Raw genomic sequence first — 18,987 nt, 5'->3', positions numbered from 1 at the left:
TTTGCTGCAATTTAACCCTAATTTACCATAAAACAAAAACAAAAACGATTTTTATAATTTAAATGATTGCCACGGATAAGATAGAATAGTGCCTTGCTAACCTAGAGTATATGGAGTCTAGAATACAAACTAGTCTAGAGTTTCTTAGAGTGATTTAAAATCCAAACAAAACTAGGGCAAATCAATTTACTTTAGGCTTTGTAATTAGGTTTTCAATTTTCCAGATGATTAAGGGAAAGAAAACCCTATCTCTATTCCAGAAATACTTCGGTGAAGGATTTAGTTCAACAAGTGACAATGAAGCAAATACCAAACAGAATAACTTAGCACAAAAACATTAATCCCATGGAACATAATACCAAGATAAAGCAAATAAATTAACTTGTTTCACCATGCAACATCCTAGATCAACCATAAGAATCCATGAAAAGAGATCACATCACATCACAAGATCCACCCAACAAAGTCACTCTACTATTTCTCCACTGTGCACGAGAGAAAAAATCACTAATGAATAGAAGCTATGTTCCAAGTGTGACCATGATCCAAAAAGAAATCAACTCTATATATATGAAGGTAACCAAGTCAATTCTCCTTTAAATTGGACTTAAAAGCCTTAAACATTATTAAATCCATGATACAAGGTGGATGGGTCACCAAGCCAACCCCTAAAGATAGCCAAAACAATGAAATAACATGCAAATAACCTTTAATTAACCCACATGTGGATCAAAAATCCTCCAAGGGTGACATCATCATCTAAGAGACTTATCTCTCCATGAAAATATGCAATGGAAAATTTTGAAGGTTGTATCTTATCCCATAAGTGATGTTTCTCCATCCAAATGAGGTGCCTCATCACCAAAATAACCCTCTCAAGCCCAACGTCGTCCTCCAAAAGCTCACGTCATCATTAAATGGGATGCTAGGATGATGTCATCAAGCTAGGGCATGACATCATCAAGGTAGAAGGTGCATCTACCCCTCCAAAGGTTCCCAAGTAATCATCACCATCAATCACCATCAAGAGAAGAGCAACATCCATCAAGAAAGTACAACACTAGTTTGGGGGTGTTTTTTGATCTCAAGGGTGCACCAACTCTCCAAGCCAATGTCTCAGCATCAAAGGTCAACATCCAAGGTCTTAAGGATGGAGGACCATGTCACCTATACTAAGTCCTCATCAAAGCCAACGCTCCTCAAAGAGGCTCCAACCTCCTCCATTATGTGTCATGTGTTATCATGGAATGTAGTTAGACATCCTCTAAAAAGTGTTGGAGAAGCATCATAACATCCCTCAAGGGATCTTGGTTGCACCTATAAGAATCATCTAACACATAATGAATCAATTGGAATCGACATCATGGGTACAAGAACCATAAAAGCAACAAGGTGGACCATATGCAATGTCAAAACAATCAAAGTACTTCGCACAAGTATAATCGTCAAATGTCCTACTAGTTTATGATTGTGCACAAATTCCCATACTTAGGTATGGGAACGTTATCACATGACCTTATTAGGTGCTTCCAACCATAAGGGGAGGAACAATTTCTATATCGACACTTTCAAATGATAAGTAGAAGTGACAGGTGCTATGCTTTGGGGTTTACTTCATGAGAGGTGTCATAGTCATATACCAAGTTATGTAAAATCATTGTCCGTGAGCTCCATTGTAAAGGAAGTGGTTGTAAGTTACCTTCCCTCACCTTTGTTTTTCCAAGCCCCCATATTTCCCTTTTTCTTTCTCACTTTGATATGGCTTGTTTAACAAACTTTATTGATTTATCAAGTAAGAACGATGATATGATCCCCCTTAATAATGGACAATTTATCACTTAATCGGGGTTGGGATGTTCAGTGAGAGTTCCTTTTACTTTGATAGGCATGGATACTCTTAGGGATGAGTGGCTATATAAGAGGGGGGTAGAACTCAAGCTATGATTGGCTTTTGCTTGTTTTACATCCTTTGCCATTCTTTTGCATTTTGATCTTGGCTTGTGTTTTTTTTTACAGCTACATCAACTTCAACTATTTTCAACCCTTCTCATAGGACAAGGCCAACAGGGAACTAGTTGAACGACCGACAACATCCAATTAAAAGATGGGATAATGGAATAAAGATAATGGTGACGAGTGTTAACTGTTAATAACATGGAGCACTACCATCTTCAAAGCCTCCTATTTGTGCCCCTCCTAGACAGTGAAAGAAAAACCCTAAGGAAGGTCATGCTAGACTAGGAGCAAATAGTAACCATCAAGGTGAATCAAGGGAACAAGAACACAACCAATAACAGTTTATAAACCAATTTCAACTTGAGATCCATTCTAGAATACCCTAAACATTAAATTAAAGAACTTGAATGCCAAAATGGTTAATGTACCTCACAACAGATAACTCACCTTATCGAATGAGTAGGCTAGATCAATGGGTGCGCTAAGTCGAAAATGGATGAAAGGTATCTAAGGCTAGCTATCTGTGAATCACAGTAGGGGCTACTAGTTAGCAGGCTGCATCATAGCAGAAAAAATTTATCCTAGAGTTACCCATGTATGTGGATCAGTAACATACCCGATTCTTGGCATTACTATAGAAAAAAATAAAATAAAATGACAATACAATTTGCTACCACCAAAAATTGCAAGTCCAATTTGCATTTTTTGAGGCGTTCTTTTAGAAGCACTTCATCAGCATATATGAGTTGTGGAGCATGGTACAAGTCAGCTTCACCTGCTTGATAATTCATAGGAGAGGCTGTAGTGAAGACCCATGTTTTTTCCTTTTCTCTCACACAATTGAAGGATGTTTATGTCTTTTGGAGAGTGTTTCATTGCTAAGTTCACATCTTTGGAGTACAAATGCACATGTGCCATTAGTTCACAATCTGTGATATGGCTACATATTTTTATGCATATTTCTCTTTTGGAGGGTGCATTCTAGGTGTCTTCACAATTTTCAAGCATTTCTACATATTTGAAGGCATGACTCATCATCTTAGGAAACTTTGGAGGGTTTTCATGGCATAGTCAAGGGTCACGTGTACAAAAGAAGAGGAACAACCTAGTCAAGAAGATGACACTTGGCATTCATGTCACACATGGCATAAACGAGGACATTTGTGAGGAGTGTTCAATCTAGAAATGTTTAGAATACCTCCTTTATGTCCTCTTTCCCAAGAAGAGTAGATCTTTTTTGACAAAGTTCCAAGATTGTTGCTAAACCAATGACAGTAGATGCAGAGTTGCTGCGACATTTTAAAGCTCTTGTCATAATAAAGATTCCGATTAAGATGGAGGGAGTTATGGTGCTTTCAAAACTGCCACATCAAAACTCTTGCTGCATTTGGCCATTTCTAATGTAGTGCCCAAGCTAGAAATGAAACATGTGGCACATAAAACCTATGGGCAAGGTCAAACACCATGCTTCAAGGGAGCAGCATTGATGGGAAGAAGATGTGGCTGCAAGAACCAATTCACGCTTTTCTTAATGCATTTTTTAATCATTGATGATGAGGACCTTACTTCAAGAAGGCTTCTAGACTTTCTTATGTGATTGAATATTATTCTTTCTTGGAGAAAATGATGGATATAGGAGCTACTAAATATCATCTTATTGCGAAATTTCCTGGCAAACTCTCTCACAAATTCCCGCACTCTTTCGCCAATCACGCAATATCTATTGCACTCGGAACTTTGATGGTCAATGGATCCATAAGGGAGGCCCATATCCCTTAAGTCCACCTTATGCACTCAATAATCATCAAAATACTTATGGCTCATCCCGTATGCAAGAATCAAATAGAGTGCAATCCACATGGCAGGTATCAGGGATCAGAATTCCAATTAATTCTTCAAAGACTGCTCCATGAAGGATCATATGTCACCCCAAGGTGAAAGGACATCATTCGAAGCTCATAGATGGGGCTTTAGGTGCCAATTCGGGTTGCAACCATGTGATGGGAGCGGTTCAAAGTCTCGACATCAGCCATACTCTGCATATGCTTCAAAGGACAGCAGCTATCATGTTGGATGAAATCCACGAAGGCTCATGCAAAGACACTATCCTCATGGTTCAGGTTAATCATCATTCGAACACATAACCCAATATCCTCTTCTTTCAAGGATTGTTTTGTTCCTGAGATATCCATGGAAGCGGCAGTTATCTCACCATTCTATTCTCCTATGTTGCCACAGGGTATCTACTAACCACCTAGAAATACTTACACAGCTTAAAAATTGATAAGTTGTATATCTAGATGAATGCCTTGTTGAATATCATGTCTAAACAAAGGAACCAAATTCAAGAGCTCCGAAAGAAATTCTCAGAGTGAACTCACAATTGTCTTTAGTTCAGACGCCCAGCAAGGATGAGGTCGTGATGTCTACATTCAAGTTTCATCTACAAACTCTGCTTATTTTGTGACACCAGGAATCCTAGATTTGAATGAGGTAGCACCAGCAGATAATATAATTGTACTAGATGACTAGTTCTTATGTCTTAGCTATCAATTTCGATAATGTCTGCAAAATATTGTAAGATCCTAGGTACCTTTCACAGACAGTACACTTACAGAAATCTTTGGATGTATGCTATAGAATTTTGGTATAGAAGAGCTAATAGGATTACAATCTTTCTGAATTATCTGGCAGAAAACTGCTCTTCAAACTCTGGATTTAATATGATGTGCCTTGGGCACAGACTTTGCAAATATAATTTCTATGGTTACTATATATATATATATATATATTTAATGTAAAGCCCATCAGGGGTAGCCTGATTGGTCAGGACTCACAGTGACAATGCCGTCCACCTCGGTTCAAATACTAGCTAACCTTGCTCGGTATGGTTTGTGGGCTATTTTTAATGTAAAGCCCATCAGGGGTAACCTGATTGGTCGGGACTCAGGACTCACAGTGACAATGCCGTCCACCTCGGTTCAAATCCTAGCTAACCTTGCTCGGTATGGTTTGTGGGCTATCGTATCAGACCAAGGGAGGTTTTCTTGGCACCGGCACTATGCAATCCCTGGTGCCAGCAATGACTACATGCTTCAGTTACTGATTTACCCCCTGCTATATAACTATATGTTTCAGTTACTGATTTACCCCCTGCTATATATATACACACACACACACACACACTTTGCCTTGAGGGTTTTTTTGTACTCCACTCCAATCCATCTTGCAAATGAGAAGTGCTTAGCCTTTTACAGAGCTCCCCCTCAACTAATCTACAATAAAATAATATATCAAAAAAACTGCTAAGGCAGAGTCCAAGGTTCATTGCAGGCAAGGAAGAAACAGTTGTGATAGATTTACGCTGCATTCATCTTCTTTTTTGTATGCTAAATAATGTACAGAGCTGCCACTATAAATCTGCTGGTGCATTCTTCTTATCAGGAAGTATTTCACCCATTTTTGGGGATTGTTTTTGAGTTCAAGAAGAGCTCTTTGGCTGTGATCTTTTGATCCTTTCACGCTTGATGTAATCATATCTGTTGATGAAGATTTTATTGGCTGTTCATTCATCTTTAATGACTGTCCTATCATTCTCTTTAGCTTGATGATTACCCGATGCATTGGTAGAGGTTATCTGGATGATGAATATGTATCAAATGGAACCTTTCATTCAGTTTTGCACAATCATTTGGATGATATTACTAGTAAGGTTTATCAATGATAATCTTGCTGATCTCTTCTTTTTATTCAAGGTTGATTTGCCATCTTTCTGCCTAACTCCATAGCCCATCAGCATAAGCCACTTGTCCTCTTCAATCCCATCGAATACATATTGCAAAACCATAAAGTAATCAAGTCACTAATCTGATTCTAGATTTGTATTAACAAGGTAGATAAGTGATTTGATCTTAGGGAATCCCACCTTGTACCATAGGAAAGCAAGCCTAAAGTGAGGAGGATGACCATCAAGTTGACGGTGGTTTCCTCAAGTTACCCTAGGATTTGTGCTTGATGATTGAACTTACATTTTGTGCAAACCTTAGAATTAACACCATTCATGAATTTCATATTTAGAAATAAAGCCAAAAGTAGAGTTATCATTAAGAGAGGCACAGGCACTTTAAGTAAGAAATTAGTGTTTAACTTTTTTTGAAAAAAATTGGCATTTCTTTTTCGTTTTAGTGACCTAGATGTCAGTTGAAATAATCAATACAATACACCAGCCAAAACATCTTTAACATCCACTGAAACAACTGAAATTCCTGCTGAAATGGTTGATACAACATTTCAAAAATACAAAATGTCACTGAAACATTCGAGCCATGTTTCAGAGGTGTTTCAGACAAGAATAATGTTTCTGAAACACCGAAATGCATGTCCAGCACCACAGGGTGGATTTTTCACTGATATGACAACATATACTTGCCCATGCTGCCCTCCACTTTTAAACTAGTTCCATCAGACATGAATTTCCTCAATACAGTTAATGCAGCAATGCAATCAGTGAACAAATCTAGAAAAAACCTTTGGTAGGTACTTCTCCTTCTGAGCAGCAGAGCCATGCCTCACCTACATAATAAATATGAAGAAATGGAAGAGAAAAACAATCGAGTCAGAAGTGAAATGTATTAATGTCCACTAATGACCAAAACAAGTAACTACGACTCAAAAAGTACAGCAAGTAATAATAACAAATAAAGAGTCCCTACGACAGTTCAGTCCAGCAGACTACAAGTGGAAACATCATGTTAATACCAATTGATTGATACATAGATTTGAATGTGCTCCATATGAAAGACCAACAGACCCAGAAGCACGACTGATTTCTTCCATTGCAAGGCAATGATACAAATAACCCAATCCAAGTCCTCCATATTCCACTGCCAAACAATACCTATGTGAATTAGAAATAACTAAAGACATCTCCTCTCATTCTGATTTCTGGAATAAATGCAGAGACACCGTTGTTTGAATCAAAAGAGGACATTTGCTAAAACTAGTCATCACAGAGCACATCTGAAATTGCTTGGAGAGAAATTCAATTGGATAACAAAAGGAAATAACTCATTAAGAAATTGTCATAAATCAATCATGCACTTACAGAAAGAATTCTTAGAGATATAGAGGGAAACAGTAAATCTAAAAAGATGGTGGAATGAACTGATATTATCCATTGTTAACATAAGGACCAAACCCTTGGCCATGGATATCACAGCAACAAAAACTCTTTGCAACCCAAGTACAACTATCAACAACTAATAATCCTTAAAAATTCCTGGAAACATTATTTGATCAAATGTTCAAGAGTAAAATGCACTGGGCCTAAATTCCACGTTTCCACATTCTGGAGGTGGTGTTAGAGCCTATGTAGCATTTCTCAAAAGTCCACTTGTAAACGAACAAGTAGCCTTTAAAGTTAATGAATTCCTCAACATAAATAAAAGAGGAAACATTAGTGTGAGAAGGCAACCATTACTTAGATGCTGTAAAAAGTTGCTAATTGCATGGAGTACTTTACTGAGGAGAAAGACACCATACAACAACACAAGCCATTGAGAAAGAGATTTTTGTGAAAATTCCAAATCGAAATCCTATTGCAGCAACTAGAAATTATTCTCCTAATTGTTAATTTAATTTAACAATTTATTTATTGTTTGCTACAGCAAATACTGAATAAACCACACCGCAATCTACACAAATAAAACTGCGGAAGAATAAACACTGGAAGAAATGCTACCATACACACATAAAATAACACACTTATTTTTGGACAAAAGTCCCCTGGAAAACCCAACTTGAGAAAACAAGTGCAGCAGCTGAGGGTTTTATTATTAAGCAGCATTGAAATAATCTTAGTACAATCTGGAAGTGGAGCACTAGAAATCGTGCAGAGAAAATACAGGTGAATCCAAGCTCTGACCTCAGCTCCAAGTGAGTCATGCAAACTGGCTCTGCACAGCTACTGCATCACCCTAGAGCAGTCCCTTCTGCACTCAATTTGAATCAGCCTCTCCCCAAGCCGTCTGGTCTACTGCTATCTGGGAAAATGTCTCTCCTGGCCTCCAGAACCTTTGTCCAACTTCTAGCACTGAAACTTGTCTTTCCCCAGCAGAATCAAAGTTGACGTTGGGGCAACGCAGTAGCCTCAGCCTCTCTGTGGCTCTTCTACCTATCTGCAAATGTACTCACCGGATCTGGAATCCTTCCTCTGGCTTCACTGTCTCTGTCCCTCTCTCACTGCTTCGATCTCAGGCTCTCTCCTCGGCAACTGACAGTTGCTACTCTCGAAATCGATCTGCTTAGAAATCAAACCTCTCAAGTGTCCTCTCCATCACCACATTGACCTCCTCTTATAACCCTCTGTGGGAGCACCAACGGCCAAGATTAAAACATAATCAATGGCTAGGATCATCTCTGGATCGATCCGTGTGAGTTTCTAGATGATTCATACCTTGACTCAATTAATACTGATTAATTAACCAAATTCCCTAAGTTTAGACTTAGGAAATATTTAAAAACTGGTTAATAATCTAATTAAGTCACTTCTAGGCGGAATTTCCAGAAACAATTTATGGGTTTTGGAGATCTCATGTATTCTAGCCTCTCCACGAAATTTTAAGGCTAGAACTCATTTGCTGCTACAAAAACTAAAACTCCCTCTTAGCGAGGAATGTGTTCTAGTGCTACTGCACACCCTGCAGCAGCACCTTATCTCTGCATCATCCCTTGTCACGTTACTGGTGTTTGGCCGTATTGCCCACCAACCATTTCACAACTCTTATATATGTTGCATTTGTGTTGCTGCTGACACTGCCAACATTTCATTTGCACTGCAACTCCCTCTCATCTATTGTTGTTGTTGCAACTGCAACATCTACAACTAAAAAGCATCCAAAATATTGAATCAACTTTGATCAGTATAATGCATTTGTCACCCAAGTCTCTGACTGCTACTAGTATCGGCATTGTCACTGAAGAATCTGCGTTGCTGTGGACTCTGCATTGTTGCCAACTCCTGTAATGTCCCTTCCTAAATTATTTTGGAACAAGATTAATTTCTACATTTTGGAGCCAATTTTGGAGGTGATGGGGCCCATTCGATTTTATTAGGAAGCTAGACTTAGGAGAAGTTATCTTGATGTGGTTAAGTTATACGTGGGGGCCACCCACACTAGGAGAATACACATTCCCTAGTTCGATTTGCATGGAGGGGAAATCAATGGTTAAGTGAGGGACCCACGATGGAGGGAAAATGGAGGGAAAAGTGCTCCACAAAATCTATATAAGGAAGGCAGCTCTCCTCATTTCATCATCTTTTGGCATATCAAATTTCTCTTTGGTTGCTCGAGCTGCTTAGCCAAGTCACTTGCTGTTTAGCAAGAGTTCTTCAAGTGGAGAGCTCACCCTTTCTTCGGGGGACTTCGAGTGCCACCCTAGAGAGGTTCATCTACATTATTTTGGTGGAGGTTTTCATTGTGATTTCCAGCATTTGCATCCATCATCTCCAGGTGGTGCGTATTTCTCGAGGACACGGTGAGGAGAGGCCGAATGGTGATTGTGACATCTTTCAGAGGAGCTTTGTCCGGGAGAAGGTGATTGTGACATCTTTCAGAGGAGCTTTGGCCGGGAGAAATTCCGGAAAGGAGGCTTGGGTGTTTGACTGCCATTTGGGTGAGTTTTGGAGCTGGAGGAGAGAGCTTCTATTCAGTGTGACTTTTGTACTTCCAGGGCCAGCGCAGAGGGAGAATATTGTGCACACGTGGGAGGTGGAGACTCAGCTTTTGTGGTTGATCCTTGTCGGGAGAGACAAGGGAAACATCTGTGGAGGAGATTGCTACTTTTCCGGAGCCTTGGAGGAGGATTTTGTTGGCATCTTTGCAGGCCGTGTGCTTCAACAGTTTGGAGGGCGTAGGGCCTCTTGGGGGTCGATTTTGGGAGTTCAAAATATGGACAAACCATTTCTGGGTTTTCTGGGTTTTCTGAGAGGAGTCTGTGGTTAAAATTTCAGAATTTTACGTACGACATTCAGGCCTGAAATCCTAATTCTTATAACAAGGCGAATTGCTAGTTAACTGGGGAATTTGCACCATTTTGTAGGTTCGACTTTGGCTTGGAATCAGACCAAACCTTTTCTGGGTTTTTGTGGGTTTTGGTCACAGAGCTTGGGGTTAATTTTGCAGCATTTTTTGAGCACCAGAGGTGGGGTTTCCAGTAGCATCTTTGCAGCAAACAACACAATTTCACAAGGACAGTGCAGGGCATCATTGCAACAGTTATTTGTGCCATCTAGACTTAACATATAACCACCTAGGCTTGATCACGCTGGCCATTGAGGCAAGCCCGGGTGCACCACTTCCACATTATTGTACTTTTCTCCCAGATTATAGTAAAATGGCTCAGTTGTTGGTCATTCCTGGACTTTTTATGGGTGTGCACTGAATGTTTCAATTTTATGGTGTTGTTTTTATTGTTTGCTTTGTATAGCACTATTTTTCCTAGTTTGGAACATTACAATTTTGCACTGCCCTCCCTAGCATTAGACTGCTACTAGTCTCTGCAACTATCACTCTAGCATCTGAATGCATCAACTATCACTGATCCATCCTGCTACTGAATTTGTGGGCCCCCATAGCAAAGTATTGATCTGTGAGGTGGACTCCTCAAGGATCCTACCCATCTTTAACACTTTGGGGCTACAACTCCAAATCACCCCACCTCACTCCTAGAGGTATGTCGGCGATCATAGTGAAGTCTTCCTTCAACCTAGAGGATAGCCTATCGATCTCAGCATGTGTTGCAGCCTAGTCCTGCTTCTCCTCTTTGTCCTTTCAGAGAGGACATTGGGTAATGTAGTGACCGATTTCACCACACCTGAAGCACTTGACCTTCGACAAGTCCTTCTTCTTCCTCTGCTCCCATTGTCCCTGACTAGGACCCTTAGATGCGAGGGCCACATTCTCCTCCTCCTTTACTTGCTTTTGTCTGCTGCTACTGCCACTGATAGAGCTCTTTAGAAGAACTCGCCTCAATTCCTCCTGCTACAAGTCAGCCCACATCTTGTCCCAATCTGGTAGCTTGTCTCTGCCCAATATGCTTTGGACAAAGACTTGCCATTCCTCAAAGACATTGTTGAGTGCCAATCTCACAAGCTCTGTAGGTTGAGGCGCTGCCCCAACAACTAACAATTGGTCCCGAACCTCCTGAATCCTAGTGAGGAAGGGGTCTATGCCTTCCCCCTTCTGCATCCGGATGAGCCTCAGCTTCTCCTCGAGGTACATCTTCCGCTGCTTAGAAGTACCCTAATACAATGTGGCGAGAGCATCCCACATCTGCTTGGTAATGTCTAAAACAACATGATCCCGAACTCTATTTAGGATCAGCCTCTTCGCCCGTGTCATCTCCTTCTTGTACTCCTTCAGTTGATCTGCATCCGTGGGAATTCCTACCACTGCATCTGTTGAAGTTTCTAAGTTTACTTAGTTAGAAACCCTCCATGCACTTTATCTAATTTATTCCTACCTACTTGTTATTTTCCTTAACAAGTTATTTACAATGTAAATACTGAAAATAAACACTAGTGCATGCTCAACATATTACAGATCAGCAACTAAAAAGAAACAGAAACAAACACACCATATGACACCATTATTTTTGGACTAATGTCCCCGGAAAAACCCAATGTGGGAAAACTGATGCAGCTATCTTAGGGTTTTCTTATTAAGCAATATCAAAGTACAATCTGGGTGACGAAACTCGCCTACCCAACAGAGAATTTCCTTGGCAGTAATACCTCTTAGTTTCTGACAAATATACTAGTTGAAACCCCGGATAATCCTTCCGGCAGCTACTCAGCACCAATCTGCCCCAAAAACCCCAGCATCTGCCCAATCTGGACTACGTCAGCCTCCCCTAGCCCAGCGTTGGCCCTGCATCAACGTCTCTTGGCCTGCGTCAGCTCTCTGAGCCTCTGCGTTAGCTACGTTGGCCCCTCTGGTGCTCTGCACAGCACTTAGCTGCCTCTGTGTGGCCCTGCATGAGCACTAGCTGCCCCTGCATCTCTCTCTCTGGCTACTCTGCTGCTATCCCGGCACTATCTCTGCCTCTTTGTCTCTCTGTACACAATGCCCCTCAGCTGCTCTCCGATCACTGATTCTATCTCTCTTAGCAAACTCGGCTCTAGAGAATAGAATGACCGATCACTCTGGTGTATTCTCCAACTGACCCTCAAACCTCCTCTTATACTTTTCCTGTTGACATATCCACGGCCGAGATTAAGTCCCTAATCAACGGCTAAGATTAGATCTGGCTTGATCCATGTCTTTTGGACCACTCTAACACAGATTCATATTAATACACATTAATATTTTATTTTCCCTAATTTAGACTTAGGGACTCCATTAAAAATATTAATTATTTTAATATCTCCTGATCTGTTTAGAATCTGCCCAAACCCTTTCTGGGTATTAGAGATCTCATGTGCCCCAACCTCTCCACCAAATTTCGTGGCTAGAGCACATCCGATGCTACCCCAAATCAACAGCATCAATATATGTTTTCAGACCAAACTCATCTAGAAGGAAGGACTTCCTTGCCTTCCAGATGAAATAGTTGGAAGCTCCATCCAACTTGTCCTGATCACGAAGCCCAGCAGTGGCCATCTCAACAAAATGTCAAAAACCTCCTCTTTCCTTCTGCTCAGTTGTTGCTCTGCTATTCGTACTCCCTTATGGAATGAGAAGATCTACTCACAACGACTGTTGATCTGCAAGTAAAAATCGAACTTCTTAAGACTAGAAGTTCCTTGAGGAAAATTTTCCCTCTGTGTACTCTTCTTCCTTCCACCCGACGTTGGCTCTACTCTAGCAAATTGCCACTGCGTCAAGCTAGAGATCTACTCAACAAAAAATATATGGGCTGCTCCCTCTGTGTCATGCCCCCGGGCCGACGGTAGTCTTTCAACCGCTCTTGGCGAGGTGCGGCACCACCGAACACTTTTTTTCACCAATACTTATGTTCATGGACTATGCCTAACCATTAGTCTACTTAGTTTGTGTTTCGCAACCAAGTAATTATTAATGTTCCTTTATACCAATGAACACCCATACACATTCACTATCATCAGCAATTATACAAAAGAACACAATTGCACAGTATAAAGGGAGGGGCAACTCCCTGAACAATGAGTCTGCCCGAATAATATATTATACAAGTTTACAAGTTTACAATGCTTTACAAGTATACTTGGAAACACCAAGTTTCATACTTAGCCAATTTTACATCATCATCACACCTCCGTGTGATAGCCAAGATTTCCTTGCCCAAGGCGGGCGGGCGCACCCTCACACGAGCTGCCTTCCGCACTTCACAACCGAACCTTGTCTTCATGCACGACGGGCGGGTGACTCCACCAAGTCACCAAGACACCCCCTTCGCACAACCGGCTTCACCAACGTTTCACCGTGCACCCGGCTTCACCACGTTCCACCGTTCTCCAACTTCGCACTGGCGGGCGACTCACCAAGTCTCCACCGTTTACCCTTGCACGACGGGCAGGCGCTCACCCGAGCTACCCGAGACACCCGTGTCAAGTCTCACCCAAAACCGAGATATCGTGCTACCTTCGTGCGGCCTTGCCCAAGAGCGAGCACATCACCAAACTGCGCCTTTCCTTCTTGTTGCGTCCACACTTGATCTGCGCACTTCTCTACATGTGATGAGCGAAGTTGTGATTGCCAAATGAGCCTCCACGCTTGCTAACTTATACCGTGCGTTGGGCGAGGTCTTGGCTACCCAGTCGACCTGCCCACGCCCTCACGCATTGTTCAAACGCTCGTTCAAGTGTTGGTCGGCCAACACTACCACGCCTTTCCATCACAATGTATGAGGTCGGCCTTTGCTAAGTGTAAGTCAGCCGTGGGTTGAGCACTTAGGCTCCCCACGCTATAAACATGACTCGCTCCATCCTCCTACGCGCACTATAACATGTTACCTCGCACGTTTAGACCGCAGAACTTCATACTTCGCACTTTCTCCAACCTTCGTTTGTTGCCGAACTTGGTCGCACATCGGGTGGAACCGCAAGTCCTTACATCCTCCACCTGAAATAGTTGTCATCCTCGACAACATACCATCCTGGTAGCCATCCACCAAGATCATCATCAACAACTATCTCATCCTTGGTCCATGATGTCAACTCTTCCACATACTGCAAACATCCCTGTAACATATGTAGAACTATCATCTCCATCATGTGTCGTCCCATCCTGTGAACTCTCCTCCTTATCTGCCTCATGCCAGCATCTCCTCGTGCACTTCCGGACCCCATGTTTGAACTAGTTGGGTAGCTAATCCAACTGTCGCACTCAAGCCATGAGAGTGAACATCCTTATGCCTTCACCAGTCTATCTAGGATTCTGCCACATCCTGGACTCAACAAGAATCTCATCCATGCTCAGGTCCATGGAAACTCCATCCCATCTGCAACATGTCATGATGCCTGATGCCGAACCATCCCTGCACCATCTACCATACCTGCTCAACCTGTTTTAAGGACTCACTGCCATGAGCAGCTAACAATGAGCCCCATCTTCTATGTCATCTAAGAAGATGTAGAGGAAGTAGAGCCTGAAGGCTCACCCTCACTAATCATCTCAATCCATCTGTCAAGATTCTCTATCTCCATCCTCTGTAGATAAGTGACCCAATCCTCCTCTCGGACATTCGGCCTCACATATGCTTCCTCATCATCATCATCATCATCCTCAACCACTTCTAGCCTTCTTGACAAATCCAAGATACTATCAAAAAGTGTCTTGATGACCAATGACTGCTCAGTAAGCTTTGTCTCAACCATAGACAACCACTTACTCATGTCTTCCATTCGCTTCTCATCCTCCATTTGCATCACTGCCAACTTACAATTAGGCCTTGTCACGCCAATGGTTGGAACACCAATGGGTACATCTTCCCTTCCATCGTAAATGTACAGCTTCTTCAAATGTGGAACAATCATAGCATCACATTGTTTCAAGAATTCCATCCCCAGCACAGCTTCATAGTCATCTATTCGCACTATAGTCAAGTCGACTTTCCCTGTCCACTCACCTAGTGTTGTGTCCACTTTTTCAGCTACGCCAAGGACACAATCAGGGGGAGAATTCACTGTCTTCATTTGTGCCTTCACCGGTACAAATTTCAGCGCAATCCTTCTTGCAGTATCTTCACTCATGAAGTTGTGAGTAGCCCCACTATCTACCATAGTGAGTATATCAGCACTCCCAATCTTCATCCGAACATACTCCAAACTGTTCCTCTCAGGATCCCTCCGAGAGATCACCTCTGTAGCAGCACCACCACCAAGTATCTACATCATCCCCATAGAAGCTTCTTCATTCTTCGCATTAGACTGTGCAATCGCAGCCACTTTCGGTCTAGAAGGACAATTCTTCACCGTATGTGGTTCAGCACAGATCCAACACTTCAAGGCTTTCTTCGTCTTCGACTTATCATCCGATTTCGAAGCATCATCCTTCTTCTTTTCTTTCGACTTATCGGACTTCTTCTTCCTATCATCAGAAGTCTCATCATAATGCTCCACCAACCTATCCACAGCAGCAAAAGCTTCCTCAAGTGTCTTAATCTTCTGCCTCTTCACTTCATTGCGTGCCCAAGGCTTCAATCCAATAATGAAGTTGAACACCTTGTCCCTCTCCGCCATGTCAGGAAGTTCCAGAACCGCACTTGCAAACTCCCGCTGATATGTCTGAAGGTTCCCTGTCTGCTTTATGAACTTAATCTTCATCCTTGCTTCCCACGTTTCATCTTGAGGACTGAAATGGGTCTGCAAAGCTTTCTTCATCTCATCCCACGAAGTAATGTCACCAACACTGCCATTGGCAATCTGATCCATCCTCCTTCGCCACCACATCTTAGCATCCTTTGTCAAGAACTGAGCAGCTACCTTCACCTTCATCTCATCACAGATAGACCCAAGCGCTCCAAGTATTGCTCCATGTCCCATAGAAAGTTTCCAAGAGTCTTTTCACTTCTTGTACCATCATAAGATTCCGGTTGTTTGACTTTCACATGAGGCACTCCTCCACCTGAGTTATGCCTCACGGCCTTCTTCAACACCGCGATCTCATCTCTGGCTTCATCAAGAGATTTTTGCAAGTCCACGATCTCTGCCAAGTCTCGATCTCTTGCCTCTTCAATCTCCTTTACCCTTACTTCAAGTTGTGTACACAAAAGATCAGTGTACTCATGTTGAGTCCGAAGTTCCTCGAGCTCTTCCCTTATCTTCGAATTGGCCTCTTGATCTTTCTCGACCAAGTCCATCTTCTTAGTCCAGTAAGCCTCTAAGTCCTCCATCTTTTCCAACACTTTTTCAATGAATGCCATAGTAGCATCCTTCGCATCGTGACTAGACCCAACCTGAGATTCAGCTGCCATTGCTAACAGTTTCCTTCTTCTTTGCGATCTAGTTTCCACCATCCAACAGCTTCACCAAGTTGCCTGCAACCATGAACCAGCCCTTGTTCCACTTGTATGTGAAACAGCTTCCTTCACCTGCAAGTACTTGCTTCCACTGTCATTAATTGTCAAGCTTCTTCAACCCTGAATCAGCTTCAATACCACCTGTACTTCGTCACGAGCAATCCTGCACTAACACCAGCTCCAACCGAGCTCTGATACCAACTGTCACGCTCCCAGGCCGACGGTAGTCTTTCAACCGCTCTTGGCAAGGGGCGGCACCACTGAACACTTTCTTTTCACCAATACTTATGTTCATGGACTATGCCTAACCATTAGTCTACTTAGTTTGTGTTTCGCAACCAAGTAATTATTAATGCTCCTTTATACCAATGAACACCCATACACATTCATTATCATCATCAATTATACAAAAGAACACAATTGCACAGTATAAAGGGAGGGGCAACTCCCTGAACAATGAGTCTACCCGAATAATATACTATACAACTTTACAAGTTTACAATGCTTTACAAGTATACTTAGAAACACCAAGTTTCATACTTAGCCAATTTTACATCATCATCACACCTCCGTGTGATAGCCAAGATTTCCTAGCCCAAGGCGGGCAGGCACGCCCTCACACGAGCTGCCTTCCGCACTTCACAACCGAAACTTGTCTTCATGCACGACGGGCGGGTGACTCCCCCAAGTCAACAAGACACCCCCTTCGCACAATCGGCTTCACCAACATTTCACCGTGCACCCGGCTTCACCACGTTCCACCGTTCTCCAACTTCGCACCAGCGGGCAACTCACCAAGTCTCCACTGTTTACCCTTGCACGATGGGCGGGCGCTCACTCGAGCTACCCGAGACACCCGTGTCAAGTCTCACCCAAAACCGAGATATCTTGCTACCTTCGTGCGACCTTGCCCAAGAGCGGGCGCATCACCAAACTGCGCCTTTCCTTCTTGCGCATCCACACTTGATCTGCGCACTTCTCTACATGTGATGAGCGAAGTTGTGATTCCCAAATGAGCCTCCACTCTTGCTAACTTATACCGTGCGTTGGGCGAGGTCTTGGCTACCCAGCCGACCTGCCCACGCCCTCACGCATTGTTCAAACGCTCGTTCAAGTGTTGGTCAGCCAACACTACCACGCCTTTCCATCACAATGTATGAGATTAGCCTTTGCTAAGTGTAAGTCGGCCGTGGGTTGAGCGCTCATGCTCCCCACGCTATAAACATGACTCGCTCCATCCTCCTACGTGCACTATAACATGTTACCTCGCACGTTTAGACCGCAGAGCTTCATACTTCGCACTTTCTCCAACCTTCGTTCGTTGTCGAACTTGGTCGCACATCGGGCGGAACCGTAGGTCCTTACACTCTGCCTCTAGAATCACTCGATCTGGAAAGATCAAATTTTTTTGCCCTTCACTCAGAAGAATCGAACGTCCTCAAGTAACTCGACCTCCTTGCAGAATGATTGTGCTGCCCTTGGAAATTTCGGCCTGCTGCCCATGATGAGCAGCGAAATTCCTTCTCTAAGCTCTCTGGTCGATCAACTGCGCTTTGATACCATGTGAAAATTCCAAACCGAAATCCTATTGCAGCAATTGGAAATTATTCTCTTAATTGTTAATTGAATTTAACAATTTATTTACTGTTTGCTACAGCAAATACTGAATAAATCACACCGCAATCTACACAAATAAAACTGCGGAAGTATAAACGCTGGAAGAAATGATAGCATACACATAAAATAACACAATTATTTTTGGACAAAAATCCCTAGAAAAACCCAACATGGGAAAACCAGTGCAACAATTGAGGGTTTTATTATTAAGCAGCATTGAAATAATTTGAGTAAAAACTGGATGTCGAATACTGGAAATCCTACAGAGAGAATATTGGCAAAAATCTAGTGAGGAAATCCCCTCACCCCACAGGCGAATCCGAGCTCTGACCTCAGCTCCAAGTGAGCCATCCAAACTGGCTCTGCGCAGCGACTGCATCACCTTAGCGCAGTCCCTTCTGCACTCTATTCGAACCAGCCTCTCCTCAAGCCATCTGGTCTACTGTTGTCTGGGAAAATGTCTGTCTTGGGCTCTGGAACCTCTGTCCAGCCTCTGGCACTAAAAATTGTCTTTCGCATAATCGAAACTGCCTCTAGAGGCTACTACGTTGCCCCAGCGTCAGCGTCTCTGTGGGTCTTCTGCCTCTCTACAAATGTACTCACCAGATCTGGAATCCTTCCTCCGGCTTCACTTTCTCTGCCCCTCTCTCACTGCTTTGATCTCAGACTCTCTCTCTGGCAACTGATTGTTGCTACTTTGGAAATTGATATGCTCAAAAATCGAACCTCTCAAGTGTTCTCTCCATCACCGCGTTGACCTCCTCTTATAATCCTCTGTTGGAGAACCAACGGCCTAGATTAAAACATAATTGATGGCTAGGATCATAGCTGGATCGATCTATCTGAGTTTCTAGATGATTCACGCCTTGACTTAATTAATACTAATTAATTAACCATATTCCCTAAGTTTAGACT

General features: G+C 42.5%; 1 protein-coding gene across 4 annotated transcripts in view; it reads right to left on the bottom strand.

The window, feature by feature from the left end:
• IVD (isovaleryl-CoA-dehydrogenase) overlaps positions 1–18,987 on the bottom strand; it is a 262,374-nt gene that overhangs the window by 157,346 nt on the left and 86,041 nt on the right. For all 4 annotated transcript variants that reach the window (XM_089395878.1, XM_089395880.1, XM_089395879.1 and 1 more), the window contains exons 4-5: positions 6,715–6,839; positions 6,484–6,528 (exon numbers count right to left, since the gene is read on the bottom strand). In XM_089395878.1, the coding sequence (XP_089252004.1) occupies positions 6,484–6,528; positions 6,715–6,839 (170 nt within the window). The remainder of the gene's footprint in view (positions 1–6,483; positions 6,529–6,714; positions 6,840–18,987) is intronic.

This window comes from Pinus tabuliformis, chromosome 1_2, assembly GCF_031772625.1.
Source record: "Pinus tabuliformis cultivar Carrire ecotype Pingquan chromosome 1_2, CPIR1, whole genome shotgun sequence".
NCBI classification, from domain to species: Eukaryota; Viridiplantae; Streptophyta; class Pinopsida; order Pinales; family Pinaceae; genus Pinus; species Pinus tabuliformis.
This window is presented reverse-complemented; position numbering and strand designations above follow the sequence as displayed.